Source organism: Melanaphis sacchari, unplaced genomic scaffold (genome assembly GCF_002803265.2).
Source record: "Melanaphis sacchari strain LSU unplaced genomic scaffold, SCAv2.0 Contig7_pilon_pilon, whole genome shotgun sequence".
NCBI classification, from domain to species: Eukaryota; Metazoa; Arthropoda; class Insecta; order Hemiptera; family Aphididae; genus Melanaphis; species Melanaphis sacchari.
This window is the reverse complement of record NW_020271560.1, coordinates 6,692,858-6,712,824: the sequence shown is the minus strand read 5'-3', so window position 1 is coordinate 6,712,824 and position 19,967 is coordinate 6,692,858. Positions and strand designations below refer to the sequence as shown.

The window sequence follows — 19,967 nt, the reverse complement described above, 5'->3', positions numbered from 1 at the left end:
AAATACAAGTATGTTTGATATTTCATTGTTTAAAATAAATCGTTAAAACAATAGTATGAAGAATATATCTCTATGAAATTTCGATATTGAAACTAAAAGAGCTATAAGTAATTAAAAACGACTCACGTATAAACTTGATACAGAATACATTTATAATAAATTTATTCTGTGGATCTGGTGCCAATACAAAAACAATTATCATCAGCCGACTTCAAGGAATTCGTGTATAATTATATTAGCTGAATTACCTGTCGTTACCGAATTTAAGTATAAAAATGTAATCTAGCTAGATTTAAAAAAAAAAATTATTAAGATCGTTAAAATTATATTTCATACATATTAATTAATTATTAAGACAATTTTATCACTATCATAACCTGTTTTATAAGTTATAGCTTTTGGTCATGGCTTCGTTTGCGATAAGTTTTGGCAATGAAAGCTTAAAATAAATGTTTTACGAATAGTTATTCAAAATATTATCAGCAAAATTTCTTAGACAATATTTTTCGTTGATCTATTAGTAGGAACCAAATAATTACCAAGCTACTGGTTGAGCTTAAGCGTGAGCAATCTACGTAGAACTGCCCATGTAAAAAACTGTTTTCTCACAAGTCTATTCCCACAAATTTAAGATTCTGACCTTGAGACTTGTTTATATTCATTGGGCTCTGACTTAGAGCCTGGTCCCATGACACAATTTAAGTAGTTTCTAATTTATATACACAGATTGATCAATTTATTCAATAATAATTAAATTGCAAATTTCAGTATGAAATATTTATTTTATTTTTTTAATTATAAATTATAATACTATAGACTATAGTATAAATAGTTTAGTACAATTATAATTTATTTTATCGTTACTTATAATAAAATAACCTGATATTAAAAAAAAAAAACATCGTGCCTACTTATAAAATATAACATAGTTGATAGTTACTACAGTTTTGTTCAAATTATATTGATCACAACTAGGTCTACTCGAAAAAAGTCGAAATATGACGTTTTTCTAAGTAGCAAGTACCATGGACAGTTCGCATTTTGCCATATTTCGACTTTTACACGCCGTAACGTATTGTCCTTATAGAACAACTTGGATGCGGCTTTTGTGAAACGGCTGGTACCTATGTTTTTGAAAAATAATAAAATATAGTATATGTGTAGAAAACGGGATTATGTTTGTATAAACAATATTTTGCCTTAAAGCACAATGTAACTACTTTTTGCGCTCCGATTGTAACGCGACACTTTTGTCTTCGAAATTCTGTAGACGTATCTACCATTTACCAACTCAATCCAATTGTTATATTATACCATCGTCGGCTGCAATATTATAATGTCGAGAAATCAATATCAAATATATATATATATATATATGTACAAATTCGTATATACAAATTACACGAAACGACGACAATCAACGATAATATTATATATACGAGTACATAATTTGTAAATGTAATGCCATTAATTCAAATGTAATACCTATACGTACAAAGAAAATCCTCGGACCGCATGTATAACGTAAGTGTTTTAATGTAATTCCTGTTGGATTATACAAACCTATATATATACACTGTGTGCTACAAAGATTTTTATTTTATGAAGTAGTACAAGTGGTATTGGAGAGTGACAGCACTAGGTGACATTTATTTTATACAGCATATACCTGTGTTTGAAATTATTATTATACAATTATTAAATATATTGATCATACATAAAATTAAATTGCAGATCCAAAGAGATAAGCATTTCATAGCTTTTCAATTTTTGACTTAGTTCATTTGCGAAAAGGCCCAAATTAATGGTAAAAGGGGCTCGGTCTCAGGACCCAACTTTTTATGGAAAATAGTTTTTTAAATAAATAAGTCACGCGTTTAAAAAAATTTCAAAACATAAAATAAAAAATATTTATAACATGATGAAAATTTACTAAATTATAATTAATTTATATTTTATAACAATAAAATAAAGTTTATGAATTAATGAAAAATATATTGGAAATTGATTTCTAAAATGTACACATCAATATTTTATTTGAGGCAAATTTAATTTTATTTATTTCACGATTTATTAAAAAAAAAAAAAAATGTTAACTTATTATTAATACAGGGTTATTTACTAAACATATACTCACTTCCATTATTTCTCCTTTAGTAATGATTTTATTCAAATTCTCATTTTTTAAATTTTTAAATTTCAAATCATTTTTAAAAACTGTATTTTTAAATTCTCAAGATTTTTTGTATTACCTACTTAAAGAGCATCTTATAATTATTAAAAACTTTTATTTTTCAAATGAAAACCCTTTATTTCATTTAAAATTATTTTTTAGATAACTTTATTTTTAATTATCATGACATGTAGGTACTTAATTCAAAATTCAAATGAATAGTTTTTCAGTTACTAAAATGCTTATATTAAGTCTTCAAAAATAGTTTTAAAGAAATATGAAATAAATTAAATATTAGTCTAGTATATTTCATTAAACTTTAACCATTTTTATAAGTTATAATTGTTATAAATATTGATAAATCAATATCAATGTTTGAGGTGTGTATGTTTGATGAATTATCCTTTGTGTATTATTTATTTTTTTATTTTTTTTATCATTATAATATTATACAGTTAATTATTTATTTATAATTTTTGTGCAGATACCTCAATAATTCGAACGTCTGAGTTTCAAAACTAAATGTATCACTGATCTTCCTCCTCCAATTAAGGGCTTTTGCCCTTCACATTGTGGGTTTATTTTATTAAAAAAAAAAAAAAAAACCGATAACCGCGATATTTTCCATTAACTATTCGAGGAAAGCGGTAGCCACCAACTATTTTCTTTTTCTGATTTTCAGTGGACAACAATTTAGGATCATTATCGTTTTCCCGTCGCCGTTTATAAGCGCCATGTAAAGTTCCGTGTAGGTAATGCAATCACTGCAATGCAATTCTGGGAAAATGATCCTCGTTAGCATATACTTACTCGTCACTTTAAATCTGACGAAATGAGTCGGATGTTTCTTGGAGATTACGTGCTAAAGGTGAGTCAAGGTAAGTCATAAATTAGTCGTTTATTTTGTTATTCATAGTATCCTCGTATCACAACAACTGCAACAGTTGTTTAGAATTTATTTTATTATGTATAATGTATAATAATAATATTATATTATATAAAAAAAAATGAACTTACAATTTTTGGCAACTTAACCACTATTATATAGGTTTGTAAAATCCAAGTATCACTTTGATCAAATAGTCACTATTTATGGCTAAGGCACTAAGTTTTCTTAAATTTTACGAGAAAATAATACATTTAGTGAAAAATCATTTATTTAAAATGTTTAATTAAATATTTAATAATTAGAATACATTTTATAAAAAACTTATCAGCTTAAGATAACTTTTTGTCTTTTTTAATGGTTTAAATATAAAATAATATATATTGGCAATAATTTAAAAAAGCATAAGCTAATTAATTAGTAATAAAAGTATAGATAGTATTATTATAATTATACGTATTATTTAAGAAGTACAGATAAAAACTGATTAACTTATATTTACTGTAATAATTAGGTATTATTATTTTCTCTATATTAGTTTTATAAGAAAGCATTACAATCGACTATCTATATTCTATAGCCATTACGGCAATAATATTACAATATTATTATTAATGTTTATCATTAATAGTTTATATTTTGATTAGGTAATATAATTATCTATACCTATATGATTAAAACACATGATCACAGTTCATGTGTTTACCCATCACTAGTCACCTATATCTACAATTTTCAATGAAATGTATAATCAGTCATACAGTCTGTATGATACAGATAAAAATGTATTAATCAACATTGGAAAAGAAATTGTTATATTTAATTTAAGCATTTCTTTTTTTGGAATAGCCATCATTACAGCAAAAGGTGATTCTACATGTTTACAGTAGGTTAGTAATATATTATAGAAACATTTTCTAAAACATTCATTATGATCATAAATTCTAAAACAATAGATAGGCATGTTACCACACTAAGTATTGATTATCTGTATTATTTACGAAATTTTTTAATTAAAGCAAAAAAAAAATAAATCATAAAGATTCGGTAAAAAATATTTACAAAAATAATTATTAGTAACAACCAATGTAGGTAAATTATAATAATTGTAATATTAAATGTCATTTAAATCCATTGGTTGGACTAGATTACATTTGAAGTACTTAATACTAAAATTATACGAAATAGGGATTTATATTTTATACTTACAAAAATATATTCTAATATTTATAATTAGATACTATGAAGTATGAAAAAAACATAATTTTAAAATTTACATACACATTACACAAGTACATATTTTATTTTCTTATAGATTACGTATTCCATGTTATATTTACAAGAACTGATAAGAAGAAATCCATCTGTATAATATCATAATATTATCTTTCCATATAATATAATTAATATATTTATAAATTATAACTATTTATAAAATAAATAATATTTTATTAATTTCTCTAACTCGTCATAGAGTAATTTACAAATTTTTAGTGATTTGATTATTGGTTAATAAATTAATAAAATAAATAACTTGTGCAATAATTGTGTAACTTTAATGAGAAAAACATTCAAATAATTTATAATTTATAACTAATAGAAACATATTAAACGCATTATAGATATATATTTTAAATAAACACGTATACAATTTTTTATATTTGATAAAAATTAGTTTAAAATGTCTTATAAATTATATTGTAAGATTTAATATATTCAATTTAAACTAACAAAAAAAAAAAAAATGATTTTCATATAAATATAATAAATAATAACGATAAGAAACATAATTTTTTAGTTGACCTAGTTCATTTATTTAATTGATTCCTGCACTCTTTAACTATTTAAGTATACCTACTTAATCAAATTATATTAATGCATGTACATTTAAATATTTAATGAATGGCCCTAAATGAATTAATATCTTTAAATTATTTATTAATGTGAAATGATATTACAATAATAATATAAGTAGGTACACAATAAGATAATATTATATCAAAATTAAATATTACATAATTTATTAATAATTATTATTAATTTATTAATCATTGAATGATTGAGTAAATAACATGTTATTGCAATTAGATCTAAGTATTTATGCACGCATAAATCTTTATTTTTGATTTAAATATAAGGATAATTTTTTATCATTATCTAATCATACTAGTCAAAAAAAAAAGTATTATGTAATAGAAAAACATTAATCTAGGTAGGTAACCACTAATATCTATATATAGTCCATAGACACTCGATTAACCTATGCTCGATAACACTATGACGCGCGATATCAATCTTTTTACATACCTACCTATCTACTTGTAGGTTAGTTAAAAACGAAATCATAAACTTATGTTTTAATACTTAGTAGACAATTATTAACATTTAAAGGGTTCTCTTTGTTGACAGAATACGCAATGTTGCATGCTTGCATATTATTATCAAATTGAACTATTCATAACGTTGTTATAAATATAATAAAATACACACTATACGTTATATTAATCGTTTAAAAATCTCGTAGGATTAAACAAGTTGCGTAGATATTTTTTTTGAAGTCATTTATTCAGATAGGTACGTCGTATTATGCAAATACTGCATAAAAAAATAAATGTCTTTTTATATTAGGTATATATCAGTTGTTAAACAATCAAAATCGATAATTTTATTGTTAATAATCCGGGTACGGATATTATTTTGTTATTACTTATTATATTTTATTATAGCTAAGAATCTATTAATTTTTTTAAGTCCCTCGTAATCTATCGCCATTCGCAAAATATTAGCAAAATAGCTGAAGAATATTATTGAATGTAATAATAGTATACCTTTGAATGACTAATACGCAATAAACGCAGTGTCATAATAATTTTATATCTTCAATGAGTACGCAGTGCGCCTATTTACTAAATAGGTATTGACCTGGGTCCAGTTAACGAGAAGTTAAAATAAAACGACGCAAAACCGATGTACGTGCACGCAATGCAATAACAGAATGCAGTCACGAGTTTCCCGGAAGGATTTAATTACCTACATTCAGAATAGTAACATGACAAGTTGGCAGGTTAAAAATAAATATATTAATATTTTATTAAAATTGAGTTTGTGAGATTCATACCTATTACTCATATCAATAAATATAAAAATACATATTCACCTAGGTCCTAGGACATCCTTTGCTCACGACAGACTCCATTTGGTGCGCAAGTTGCAATGAGCACAACGCGCGACGTTTTACCTAATAACTAATACTAATCATGTAATAATAATAGTATTAAATTATTTATGAAATAGTATACAAAATTACTTTAAATAATAATAATAAGTACAATTTTTTTTTTTTACTCCTGTCTAATATTGCTTGTCAGTTGTCACTTATGGCGGATGTAAATTTTGAGTTTATCTCACGTAATTAATATGGTTTACAAAATTTTTTTATTTCAATTAGAATACTTACAAATGAGTAATAACTATTTACAATATAACTTTATAAATTTAAAATTGTTTATGACCCTAATAGAATTATTTTAATTTTTGTTAATTTATAAAAAAAAAGCGACGCATTCAATGGGCGGCCGTGGGGGTAAGCCGGGTAAGAGGTAATATCTTTAAATCACTGAAATTTGTTCAACCATATTTTATATAGCTGATTTACACATTCACTTCTAGAGTAATAGGCATGTGCGCACGTCTTACGACTTATAAATTATAATTATAATGATAAGGTAATTTAGTAAAAATTATTATATACTTGTTTTTGTGACGAATGTAGACTTGAACCAGTCTTGAGGTATACATAAACATAAAAATAATCAACATAAAGTATTTGGTACTATAGACAAACTGTAAGTAGTTAGAAGAGTTAGATACTTAGACGTACATTTTGAGCAGTTTTTTTTTTTTAATCTTGTTCTTTTTAAAAAAAAGTCACCGAATTTACAATAAAATATTTTATATCGTAAAATTTCAATTTAAAATAGGTATCATAATATTCTGTCCCGGTACTCATCCCTACCAACACGTCCAACACACGCTGAGCTTACAAGGAACATTGTAGCTAGTAGTAGCTATAGTTTATCTGCGACTCAATTATTATAAAGATTATTATTATCGTTATAAATTTGTAAATTAAAATTTCATCAAGACAAAGAATACTACGTACAATCGTCTTAGAGTTATAATATAAGTGCTCTTCATATTGTTGATAAGTTAGACGTAAAAGATGACGGTGACTATTGATTTATTGCTCAATGCAATAATACATCGCATGAGTGTGTGGTTAAATATCTTACGGAAAGCAATCGATGTCGCGTTTCCTAAAAAAAAAAAAATTTTTAAACCGAACGTGTCGGAACGCGTTTCAATTCAATGTCATGCGTGTGCGCGCGCGCGCGCGCGTGTGTGTATACATTTTACATATCCCGAGAAGCAATAATAATAATAATAGTAATAGTAACGGTGATAATGACGAATAATGATAAAAAAAAAAACAATAACAACAACAACAACAACAACAACGAGAGACAATAATAGACACACGACGACGCGCGCATTAGTATAATATTATATTATTATAGTATTATTATTTTTGTTTATCAATATTACTCGAGACCGACTGTAAATAATAGTACTATGCTATACCAGGCGTGTTGGTCGCATTGGCGGCCGTGCGAGCCGTGTGCGCGTCGCCGCCGGTACAGTGTGCGTATCGGACTGAACGCCGCGATAAATAACAAAATATAATATCGTCGAGTGCGACAACGTGCCGGTACGCGGACGCGATTAGATCTGTTGGGCGCGCGCGGTCGTCTTATCTCGCGGCCACAATTGTGTCTGCGTGCGCGCGTGTGAGTGGGTGCTCGGCGAGATATACCCACACTCGCGCACGATCAGACCCACACACGCACGCCAGGTACGCAGTGTCTGTTCGACGGCGCGCGTTTAAACGTATCTCGTGTGGTCGCACGCACAGCGGGACACAGCTGAAGCCAACGGGTCGTGGTCGAGGTGAGCGGTGCAGGGCAGAGTCCGCGAGAAATACGTCCAAAGACGACGACGACGATATAATTGCACACGCGTACGGCGACGGCGAGCTCGATGGCGGCGGCGGAGGCGGCGGAGACGGACGAAAACCCGTCGTCGGTGGTGCTGGCAAAAGTGCTGGCCATGGCGTTCCTGGGCGTGTCATCGTTCGTGGCCGGCAGCACGCCAGTGTGCGTGTTCGAGCGGCTGGGCATCCGGCGGCGGGCCCGCGGCGCCGCCAACACCGCGCTCCGGTTGATACTCAACTTCGGCGGCGGCGTGCTGCTGTGCACCACGTTCCTGCACCTGTTGCCCGAGGTCCGGGAGGGCGTCGAGCAGCTGACCGCCGACGAGACGCTCGACCCGAAATCGCCCTGGTCCGGCCTGCTCGCCGAGCTCATCATGTGCTCGGGCTTCTTCTTCATGTACTCCATCGAGGAGCTGGTGCACGGGTTCACCGGCGGTGACTGTCACCCGCACCACAGCGGCAGCGGCCAAAGCACCACGGACCGCGGCCGCGGCGACGACGACGTCGCCGCCGCCGCGCCCCCCCAACAGCGCCGCGGCGACGCGTCCGCCGCCGTCGGGCAATCGAACGCCGTCGGATGCGAGAAGACGGACGCGGCCCCCGGGCGGGTGGTCAACTACAACTCGTGCATGTCTTCCGTAGAACTGGCGGCGGCCGTCAAGAAACCGGTGCCGGCCGCAGCGCCCGCGTCCGAGTCGGTCGTCCGCGGCTTCCTGGTCATCGGCGCGCTCAGCATACACGAACTGTTCGAGGGCTTGGCAGTCGGCCTGGAGAAGACTTCCACACAGGTCAGTCGGTCGACTTGAGTTCTACGATATTCTTCACAATCGATTTCCGCATCGATATCGATATATATATATATAATATATATTAAGTGCACTACACTATTGTAGTATGTCTTATTGTTAGTTATTACTATGTGCGCTTCGATTCTGCAGGTCAGACGAACTTGCCCTATAGAATCCTATCCCCGTGGTTTCCATCCGATTTATGTGTATCGCACACCTATATCGTCACGTGTATCACAGCCACGAACTATAATACGCTTTGCAGTATATCCGGTATTCCGGCGACATTGTCAGCTGCAATCTTGTACGTAAGATAATTTTTAAAAGTATTCGAGTACCGCAGCTGATATGCAGACACTTGTGACTTTAAAAACTATTTAAAATACGTATATTAATACTCCGTAAAAAAAAAAAAAATATACGACATTTTTAAATTATTTTATTTTTACTTTTAAATCAATTTTAGTTTTTTTTTTTTTTTTTGCATTAAATTTGATTAAAATTGTATTATCGTTTTCCTTGTTTTTGAAAGTTCAGTAAGGTACAAGTCGCTGCCAACTGCCACACCCCCACACACTCATACAGATAAAAAATATTTTAATCGTGAGAGAATGAACATTATTATTTAGGGTTATTAAAGTTATTTCGAATTTTATTTTAAATTCAATTGACCTACTATCTCCTTACACTTATAGTTTAAATATACCATTATAATAGTCCAGTATCTGAATTAAATTGATAATTTTCACCTTTGAAAATAATTATCTGTAAATTTTAAACTATTTATAAATTAAAAGAATGAATAAAAGTTTTACCCAATTTGTATTGTTTTACGTAGATTATATTTTTATTTTATGTTTAATGCACATTCTATTTATATTTGTTTTCTTTTATGTGATCATTGATTTACTGATTTTTGAATTTTATGAAGTATTTAAAATACTATCTACTACCAAAATATTTTACTAGACTGGTAGACTGTAGTAGTTATAATGAACTTGTTCGGTGAGGTGACCCGTTATCATAATATAAAATCGTGTGTTAAATTATTTTATTTTCATGGTCATAAGTAAAATCCAACGAAATTGACTTCACTGTTTTTTTTTTTTTATAATTCTATTACTTACATGACGTACCTACTTATGTTTAAGTATTGATAGTTTACAATTTGTCAATCTTTAATTCAATACGAATTAAATATATTATTAAAATATATTCCGAAAGCAAAAACAAAATCTAATTTAATTTGGTCAGTTATTGGTATAGTATAGTGTTGTTCGAGTACTCGACTTTGGGAAAAATTTTCGAGTCGAGTACTTGAACTCGACTCGACTCGACTAAAAAAATTTTGTATTCGTAAATACGAGTACTCGACTTGAACCAAATACTCGAATTGAATCGAGTACTTGTTTCAGTGTTTCACTATATAGTATATTATGTAAAAATAATTATTTAATGTTGAAACTATAAATAACTGAGAGAACCCAAATACGAGTATTCGCGATAAGAATTCTAGGATGGTTGATGGTTTAAACTTTAAATTATTAACAATAGTGAATGGATTGTTATTGCTATATTATATATATATATATATTATATTTATTATTATGAAAACGACATTTTATAGTTTATAGTTGTTTTTGAGAACGGATATACCGACTTGGGTGATTTTTTTTTTAATATTCTGGAATTGTCTAATACTCGACTCTTTTTTCGAGTACTCGACATTTTTCGAGTACTCGAATTTTGAACTCGACTCGACTCGATGTAATTGAAACTCGATTCGACTCGACTTGACTTCAAAAAACCAATACTCGCCCAACACTAGTATAGTATATAGTTGATAAAAATTATTTTTTTATGAAATGCATGTTTTCTAAAATAAAACTGATTCTATGCTTCTTTATAAATTATAATTTATAGGTACCCCACAATTGTCTATCAAATATATAAAATGTAAATGTAGGTATATATTTTACAAAACATAAAACGCACTTTATCTACACAAACATTAATCTATTGTTGATAATAAAAATAACAATATGTTATACGGAATAAAAATAATTATCAGAATTAAAAAAATATCATTATAATCTAAATAATTTTTTTAAGTAACTCGTAACACTTACAAAATATATTACCTATTCAAAATTTAACAAAGTTTCGGATGAAATATTTAGATTATAACATTGTAGCTGTACCTATATAGAAATATAATAGAATTTATAATTATTCAAACACCTTACCATGGACGATAAACGCATTTACGATTTACAGTATAAACCATATAGTGTATTAAAAAAAATAAAGGTTAAAGTTTATTTAACATATTCTATAATACTTTTACAGTCAATAATTTTGTTTTGATAGGATTAAATAAGGTCAAATCAAGAAATTAAAATAATGGAAACATAGTTACTAAGAACCAACTGTCAGCTGGTCTAATAAAAAGTGACAAAGTTTGTCTAAAAACAAATGTATTATAATTACTATTGCTTTAGTGTCGTGTGTATGTATTTTCAACAATAATTATTGTTTAATACTTTAATAATTTAAGATTTATTCAATATTAAATATTTAAATATAAAAGAAAATGAAACATACAACGTTTTGACTAATTTTACTTCTTAAAAATGTTTTTGAAAATTAAAACATAGTTATATACTTTTTTACTGCATGTTCTAAATTGTCATTTGTAATATACTACTCATCATAAATTGCCTAATTTACCTATTATTAATTGAACGTAGCCCACTTACACAATTACAATTTAAAATGTAGGTAATGGAAATTTTCTTTATCCTCTGTTCGCCAAAAGAATTAAGTTACTAACCACAGCGCATTGTACTCGGCCATAACCACATATGTGGTATGCGCGAAGTAACCACGTTTAACGGATAAAGTCTAATGAATATTGCTGTAATATTATAACATTTAGTATTCAATTTTTAGACCTATGATTGGAAGTTAATTGTATTGTCATGCCTTTATATTTATGATTACCATTTATTAAGACATGTTGTTTCCAATCCTTTTAATGCTATTCTATGCTAAGTATCCGTATTTAATACAATTTTTATTGTAATATATTATCTGTATGAATATAAATACAGAAATTATCAATGTTATTTACATATAACTTTTTTTTTATAAAACTAACTTTCTATAGTAAAAAAATACATTTATTTTTTATAAAATTAATTAAATAATCATTAATGATTAAAAATAATTCACCAATTTTGCAATTATTATATTTATAATATTATCTATTAATTTAATAAAAATAAAGTGAGTAAATGGATACGGCTTTGCTATACGGTGATGAATGTGCTAAATTTAAATTTAATTAATATTATCGTATATACCTACAAAAAAACGATTCTGAGCGGGATGATCTATCAGCCTATATCACTAAGTATATTTCATGTTATATTTTTTATTTTTGTTATTACTTTATTAAGTAAAACAATTTATTTTACTATGAGTAACAGAGTAGGTTAAATTATTTTCTGCGAAAACATATTTAAAAATATTATTGTGTAATAACTAATAATATGCATAAAAATTTTATGTCTCACAGAATAATGTTGTAGACTTCAAGAAAAAAAATGAATATTGTTATTCATAGTTAAAATATTTAACTTCATCAAAATTTTAACTTAAAATATCTAACAAAAAAAAAATAAATTATGTTAAATTAATTAAAAATTTAGTTTCAATACAAACTACCTATAAGCCACTAAATTTTAAATCTTCAAGCATCACAGCAATAAAAAATTTCAGCACTTCTACATTTTTAACTCATCATCACTTGACAAATGTTCGTGATATTGACGGATTTTATGGGAATTCAAACTTTAAATGCTTATAGAAATAAATTGTGACAATATATTTTAAATATCTTTGTAAGAACTTTTGTAGCATCTGGTATTAAATTTTCAGACCTTTTTGCAGAGCGAAATTTTTTTATCGATATTTCTAGAAATGAAAATCAAAAAAATTTTAAATATCTATTATCTATAAATACAGTGGAACCTCGATAACTCGAACTTCTATAAGTCGAATTTTCGATAACTCGAAAGAATGTCTTGGCCTCTACTTTATAACATATCATATGTGTAACCTCTGAAAGTCAAATTTTCGATAACTCGAATTTTTTTTTTGCCCCCAACCGATTTGAGTTATCGAGGTTCCACTGTAACTTAAAAAGAGTTTAAAAAAAATGAAAATTTCAAGTTTTTACAAATATTCGTTCTTTTAATTACAAAAATATAATAAAATTTATTTGAGGAGAAATAACTATTTTACGGCTGTATATGTAATTTTGTAAAAATTTGAATTTCAAATACACATAAAAATATATTTTTCTCCAGTTAAAATTAGAATTTTTCAAAAACTTCAACTACAAAATAGTTTGAGAATTTTTTATTAACATTTAAAAAAAGTTGAAAATTTTAAATGTCAAAAAATAGTTTAAAATCTTTTTAAAACTATATTATTTATAGAAAAAAATCATATTAACATTTGGTAAAAATTTCAAGAATCTACTTTTATCAATTTTAGAGTAACACCAAAAATAAAAAAACAAAGTCGATTTTGTCAAACACTAGATTTGAGTAAAAATTTCCGCTATTTTGAAAAAATAATAATAATTTTTAATTTTGACCTGTTTAAAATACACCCTAAATCCATTTTTTTTTATCCATACCACTCTCAACGTTGAAAATATAAGTATTTTTTTGAATATTTACATATACAAACACACAAAAAAGAAACACAGTGTAAAATCATCGCTACGCTCAGAATCATGAATAAAATTTAAAGAATATTTTAACTAATTATTAACTATAATATAATACTAAGTAGCTAATATTTTACTACTTGTTTTTTTTTTTGCATAGGTATATAGATATAAAAGCCAATTAATATAAAGCTTGAGTTTATCGAATATGAACAATTATAAGTATTCAAACGTTAACTATAATTGATTTTAAGCATTCTATATTTATATTATAGTCTTTATACCTATTAGTTAAGTTCATGTTCAATAATATAACAATTAAAATTTGTACTTTTTAATTAGTTTATTATATGTATTTAAACTTAAAAATGTGCGATTATAATATTTAAAACATGTTGAAACTTGAATAAAAAGTGAAAATGTGTATTAAACCCTCTTATAAAATATTATTGTTTTTAGATAAAAATAAATAAATGCTCAACTTAAATGATTATCTCTATGAGTGTTTTATTATAAAACAATGCTTATTAATGCAATCGTCTTTAAGCTAATAACCATTATAAAAAACTATGTTAAAAAGTGTACTCTTGCTTTATTTAATGACGCCTGAGCCTGATTCTCTATATTTCAAGAGGCCTCTTTAATAATGATAAATGCCTATGAACTATGATTCATGAAATAAACCTCACAATGTTAATGAATTTATTACTAATTATCTACTATTCTCAATATTTACTAAATTGTTTTTGGAATTTTTAATTTCAAATCAGACTTTATAGAGGTATTCAAAACATTCCAAACTTAATTTAAAGTTTATTACAATCTGAAACTCATTCGTGAGTTTTAATAGTACTTTAAAAAATATCTAATAATGTTTGATGTAAATAAACTTTTATTTTTTATTCTATGGATTATTAATATTTTCATAAATATTTATAAATACATTATATAAATATATATTTATCAAATAGTAATTACCAATTGCAATGATACAAAAATGATGTTATTTTAAAAGCAACAATCATAATTATATATTTTAAAATGTACCTAAATTATTTTTAGTCTTGAAAGCGGTAAACATGTCCACACATCATCTCTTTATATAATATATGGTCAATTTTTTAACTTAAATTCCAATTAAAGTATTATCCATTGACCATAGGCATCCCCAGATATTTTTCATGGGGCAAAATTAATTTGAAAAATAAATGAAGATTTTTTTTTTTAATTTTATTTATCGTACATTATTGTAGTTATTATATATTTTATTCATAGAACATAATTATGTTTCATCGTTATTACATTATATTACTACGATTAAGTGAAAAATTTAAATTCTAGGGGGGGGGGGGGGCAAGATCCCCGTCGTGTCACCCCTAGGGACGCCCATGCTATTAACTATTCTGTTCAAAATGTACCTGACAAATCCTGAACAAATTTATTCTAGCTATAAATAGATATCATAATTTATAAGTACACACGCCCATCAAGGCTTTTATTCGGAGATAACACTTAAATTATATTATCACATTAAATATAAAATTGTTAATAGTTAAGTAGTTGACAATTGTAAATTGTAATGAGTGGTTTGAACTGTGTATTTTTGTTATAATCGATGTATAAAAAGTACGATAACGAGTAAATACTTAAAAGCACAACTGTGATATTTTTGTGAAGCAAAAAACAAATGATTATTATCATTTATCACAAAAAAATAATGAACAGCGATTGTGTATAAGTATACAATACATCTATCGTATAAGTTAGTTACACAAAATAATTATTTTTGTGTAAACTTTTAATCACATATTTACATTAAAACTATTAGATATCATAAATTTCTATATTCTACGCAGAAACGACCCCAGATACTTAATTATGGTGAGGTAGCTGATTCATAATATTCATAATGATGTCATACCATAATATATTTTATATAACTATAATTTATTTATACTTCATTATATATATATATATATATATATAGATACATACCTAAAACTCACACTTGCACGTGTCCAAAGTATAGTCTAATAGATACAAGTTTAATGTGTTTTTTTATGATTTTATTTTCAACAATATATACAATTTGTTTAAACTGTGGCTTGGGAGTAGACGTGATCATACCCCTTGGAGATTCCACGGGTTCTGTTTCTTAAATGTTACATTCTGTAACTTTAATTAAAATATTTCCAAAAAAACATATAAAATTATCCTTTATTTGACAAAATCTCATGTTCCGGTAGCCTAACTGTGGACATATTTTTAAAGCATTACATGATTTATATATTTATTAATGCAATACAATTTACTTATTAGTTATTAGTTATTATAGATATCATAAAATAAACTATTGACTAATATAAAATGTTGAAAAAATTAAATATATATATTGACTAAGTTCTAACAAATATACATTCCAAATCATTAAATTTCCTTATCTTAAAATTAATATTTACATTTACAAACTACAGTATATACTAAAGATCTATTGAAAGACTTGATTAATAATTTTGACTTGTAATAGTTGTAAAATATTTTCATTATAATATGTTTGGGAATAAGTAATATAACTCTAAACCTTAACGTTTCAAACAAGTTATTATACTCAAATTATCATGTCAACCGAAAGCCTAAATATCTTTTAAAATTATGAACTTTAAAATCTAAGTATTTATTCACTATTTTAATTGTACTATTATCTAAAAAAGCCATGATATTCTTATCTTAATGAATAAATGTATTAAAATGTATTTAATACGTATAACTAATGCACAAAATACAAAAGTATAACACACTTATATAATATATTTAAATTAATTTATATTTCACAACACAATAGGTATATAGCCTAGAAATTGTTAAAATAATTTATAAAAAAAAAAAATGTTTAAATCCCTATAGCCTATGACGCTGCAGTCAATAATAAAAACAGTGATAAGTGGATATTTTTCTGCTGTACATTAGTTGTCGAACTATAATAGTCACTTCATTTGATGCGTTAAATTTGAGTTCAATCATATATCATTATATATGAACCGTACAAAAAGGTCTGATCGGAGACAGTTTTTCAGGCTATATCACAAAGTATGTTTTTTTGATTTCTCCATTAAAGTAATTTATTTTATAATTAGTAATATCGTAGGTTGATTTATTTTTTCTGAAAAAAATACATTTATCATATAATAATTAATATTTCATAATTATTAATTATACTATAATAATATATTATTGGTATTAACTTTTGGGTTAATACAAATTTACTATAAGTAATAACTTATAATAAATTAATTTACACATTATGAAAATGTTATTGCGTATAGTACAATTCATAACGTACATAAAAGTGTTATATTTCTTACATATATAATTTCGTTCAAATGTTAACTTAGTTTTGCGTAAAAATTACTATTTTTCGTTTTGTTTTCCTAATTATTTTTAAAAGTGTTGGGAATTTTTCACTTTTTATCCCCCATTAAATACAATATACTATCAAAAACTACCCCCTATGTTGAAAATCTAAGTATTTTTATTTCCCAAAAAATAATAACAGATATAAAAAAAACACATTAATATTAAATCAATAGATACATTCATCTTTGACCGTACTACCGTAAACATGTTCAACTATTTACTTTCTTTTTGACATTTTATTTTAATTGTTTAATATAAAACTGGTTATACATTGTTCTACTTTTATTCAAAATTTTGTTTTAATAATAATGAATAGAAATCTCGCATATTTTTTAAAAATTTTATTTCTTAATTTCTCTTTAAGTAATTGCAATGTTCAACAACAGTATCAATAATGAAAAAATCTCAACTATCAATTAAATATACATTCAGTTAAATAAAATACGAGATTTTCGAATTTTGCTTATTTAGGCTTAGGACCGATGAATTTGTTCTTTTTAAAATATTTCATAGCTTATCTAATTTATTTTTCTGTTTAAAAATAGTAATTATTTAATGTTGGTGGTACACTGGTACATAAAGTTTAACATTGAATAATTATAAAAAATTAGCTTAAATAAAACGGCAACAATATTTTTACAGAAATTAATTAAAACTTTAATTTCCATTTAACAGGTTTGGTCACTTACTGTGGCCGTTGCATGCCATAAGCTGGTTATCGCATTTTACGTCGGATTACAGATGCTTTCAGACAGGACAAAGCCATTACTAGCACACTGTTCAATATTGATTTTTGCTATCACGTCTCCGATAGGTATTGGCGTAGGCACTTTGGTCAGCAATCTCGAAGAAACAAACAGTGTGCTCCTATTTTCAATCGTTCTACAAGGATTAGCTACCGGCACGTTGATGTATGTGGTGTTCTTTGAAGTGCTCAAACCGTCCGCTGGAAATTTACAAATTAAACAAAGAATATTACGACTATTGTTTATAGCTATTGGTTTTGTTTCAATGCTTTCTATTCAATTGCTTATATCCGAACCCGAATAATATTTGTCAACTAATTTACATGAACCTAAACAGATAAATATGTATATATGACTATATTATGTCCATTTGTACATTTACCCATTTACCCACGCAATTACAAGTTGGACATAAGATATTATGTATAATTATATATCATAATACTATATATTTTTGATAATAAATAATAATATATCAATACATTACATACATTATGAAGGAAAATAAAATGTGAAGTTTGAGGTTAAAATAAGTATGATGAAATAATAAGTCGTATTATTAAAATTTACAAAATATAAAATTCACCCATACTTAACTAGAGAAGAATTTAAACTTGAAAAGATTGACCTCTTAAACTGTATTGATTAAATATGTATTTAATATTCAAATGATAAAGCAAGTATAATCAAAATTATATTGCATTAAAACAATCAATATTCGGTTTCCACTTTATCAGATTGATTCACATTTTTGTTCCACATGTTATTCAAATTTAATTTTTACGAAATTTTTCATAATAGTTTTCAATTGATTGGTCTCTTAATATTAGTCAGAGTATATCTAAAAATAGTTAGTCATAAACTCTTTTATTTGAGAGAATTGTTTCATCTCTAAGAGATAAGGTAGGTAGAAGATACGTTGTAAACGAAATTCAATTATTAACAAAATATTAAATTTAAAATGTATTAAAATTAAACAAACAAACAAATTTAGAATAATTAATTAATATATTATCGAAAAAATATGCAATGATATTATGACATATTATTTATAATAAATAAATGTATTTTCTTTTTTTTAATTGTCATAATTTAGAAGTAGTTATACAGTCTATACGCTATACAGTTTTATAGGCTTAAGTCAATGAGTATTGAATAATGTGTTTTTTAATTAAGCAATATAAAATTAAGTGTTATATTCATATAATATTCAATTGTATTATTTGTCTAATGATTACTATGTATTTTTATTTTAATTATATTCACTTACTTTTGTAATTTTTATCGATTGCCTACTTGATGTTTACAACAACGTTAGCAAATAAAAAAAATTCTGTAATGCGAGTTTTTTATAAGCACAAATTTTAATTATTAGGCAAATCAATAAGTATGGGGTGCCAACATATATAAAACGTTTAATGTATGGTATTAATGATTCTATACTTTTGTGTATTATTCTATTGCCAATTCACTGAGTAAATACTTAATTAATTAATATTAACTAAGAAATATATAAGACCATTTATTATTTAATTACAATAATATGACATGAGTGTTTTGTTTATGAAATGTTTTATTTGGGACTGTATACTAGGTATAATATATAAACAAATAAATAAAAATTACCATACAATACTAAACTAAATAGTATCTAGTTAATAATTATAGTTTATACAACGAAATTATATTATGACGTTGTATAACAATAATAATTTCTAATTACGTATGTAAAAATTGTGTTTTTATTTTAAATAAATGTTTGTTGATTTTTGGAAATTGCTTTTAATATTGTACGCCAGAACTGTAAAATACTGACTTATAAGCTACAATAATAGGTACTATGTAATTTTAAAATTCATTGAATACTATACTAATATACTATGCTACAATACAATTATTAGTTATTAATAAAGACTTATTACAGTTATACCATATAAAGTAATTATAAGTCCCACTTTGAGCTAAGAGTCCAACTGTCCCCAAAAAAACTCAAAAATATGGCACTTTGAAAAAATAGTGATCTGCAATAAATTGATTAAAAAAACAATAAACATTATTATTACTGAGTAATTGCTCATATCAGTTAATTAACTTTGTATACTCGTATATTGTTATGGATAAATTTAAAAAAAATCATTTAAATTTAAAAACCTTAATCTCACAATATTA

The 19,967-nt window shown here is 26.8% G+C and overlaps 1 protein-coding gene across 2 annotated transcripts; it reads left to right on the top strand.

The window, feature by feature from the left end:
* The first annotated feature begins 7,707 nt into the window (after nucleotides 1–7,707).
* LOC112601872 (zinc transporter ZIP1-like) lies at nucleotides 7,708–18,286 on the top strand. Of its 2 annotated transcripts, XM_025349729.1 has the most exons (3): nucleotides 7,708–8,897; nucleotides 9,048–9,201; nucleotides 17,728–17,860. In XM_025349729.1, exons 1-3 carry the CDS (start codon nucleotides 8,157–8,159, stop codon nucleotides 17,760–17,762), a joined length of 930 nt encoding a protein of 309 aa, XP_025205514.1. In that variant the 5' UTR covers nucleotides 7,708–8,156; the 3' UTR covers nucleotides 17,763–17,860. The 2 variants fall into 2 exon arrangements, with proteins under 2 accessions (XP_025205514.1, XP_025205513.1); XM_025349728.1 differs by lacking the exon at nucleotides 9,048–9,201 and having other exon boundaries at nucleotides 7,727–8,897; nucleotides 17,728–18,286.
* The last annotated feature ends 1,681 nt before the right edge of the window (nucleotides 18,287–19,967 follow it).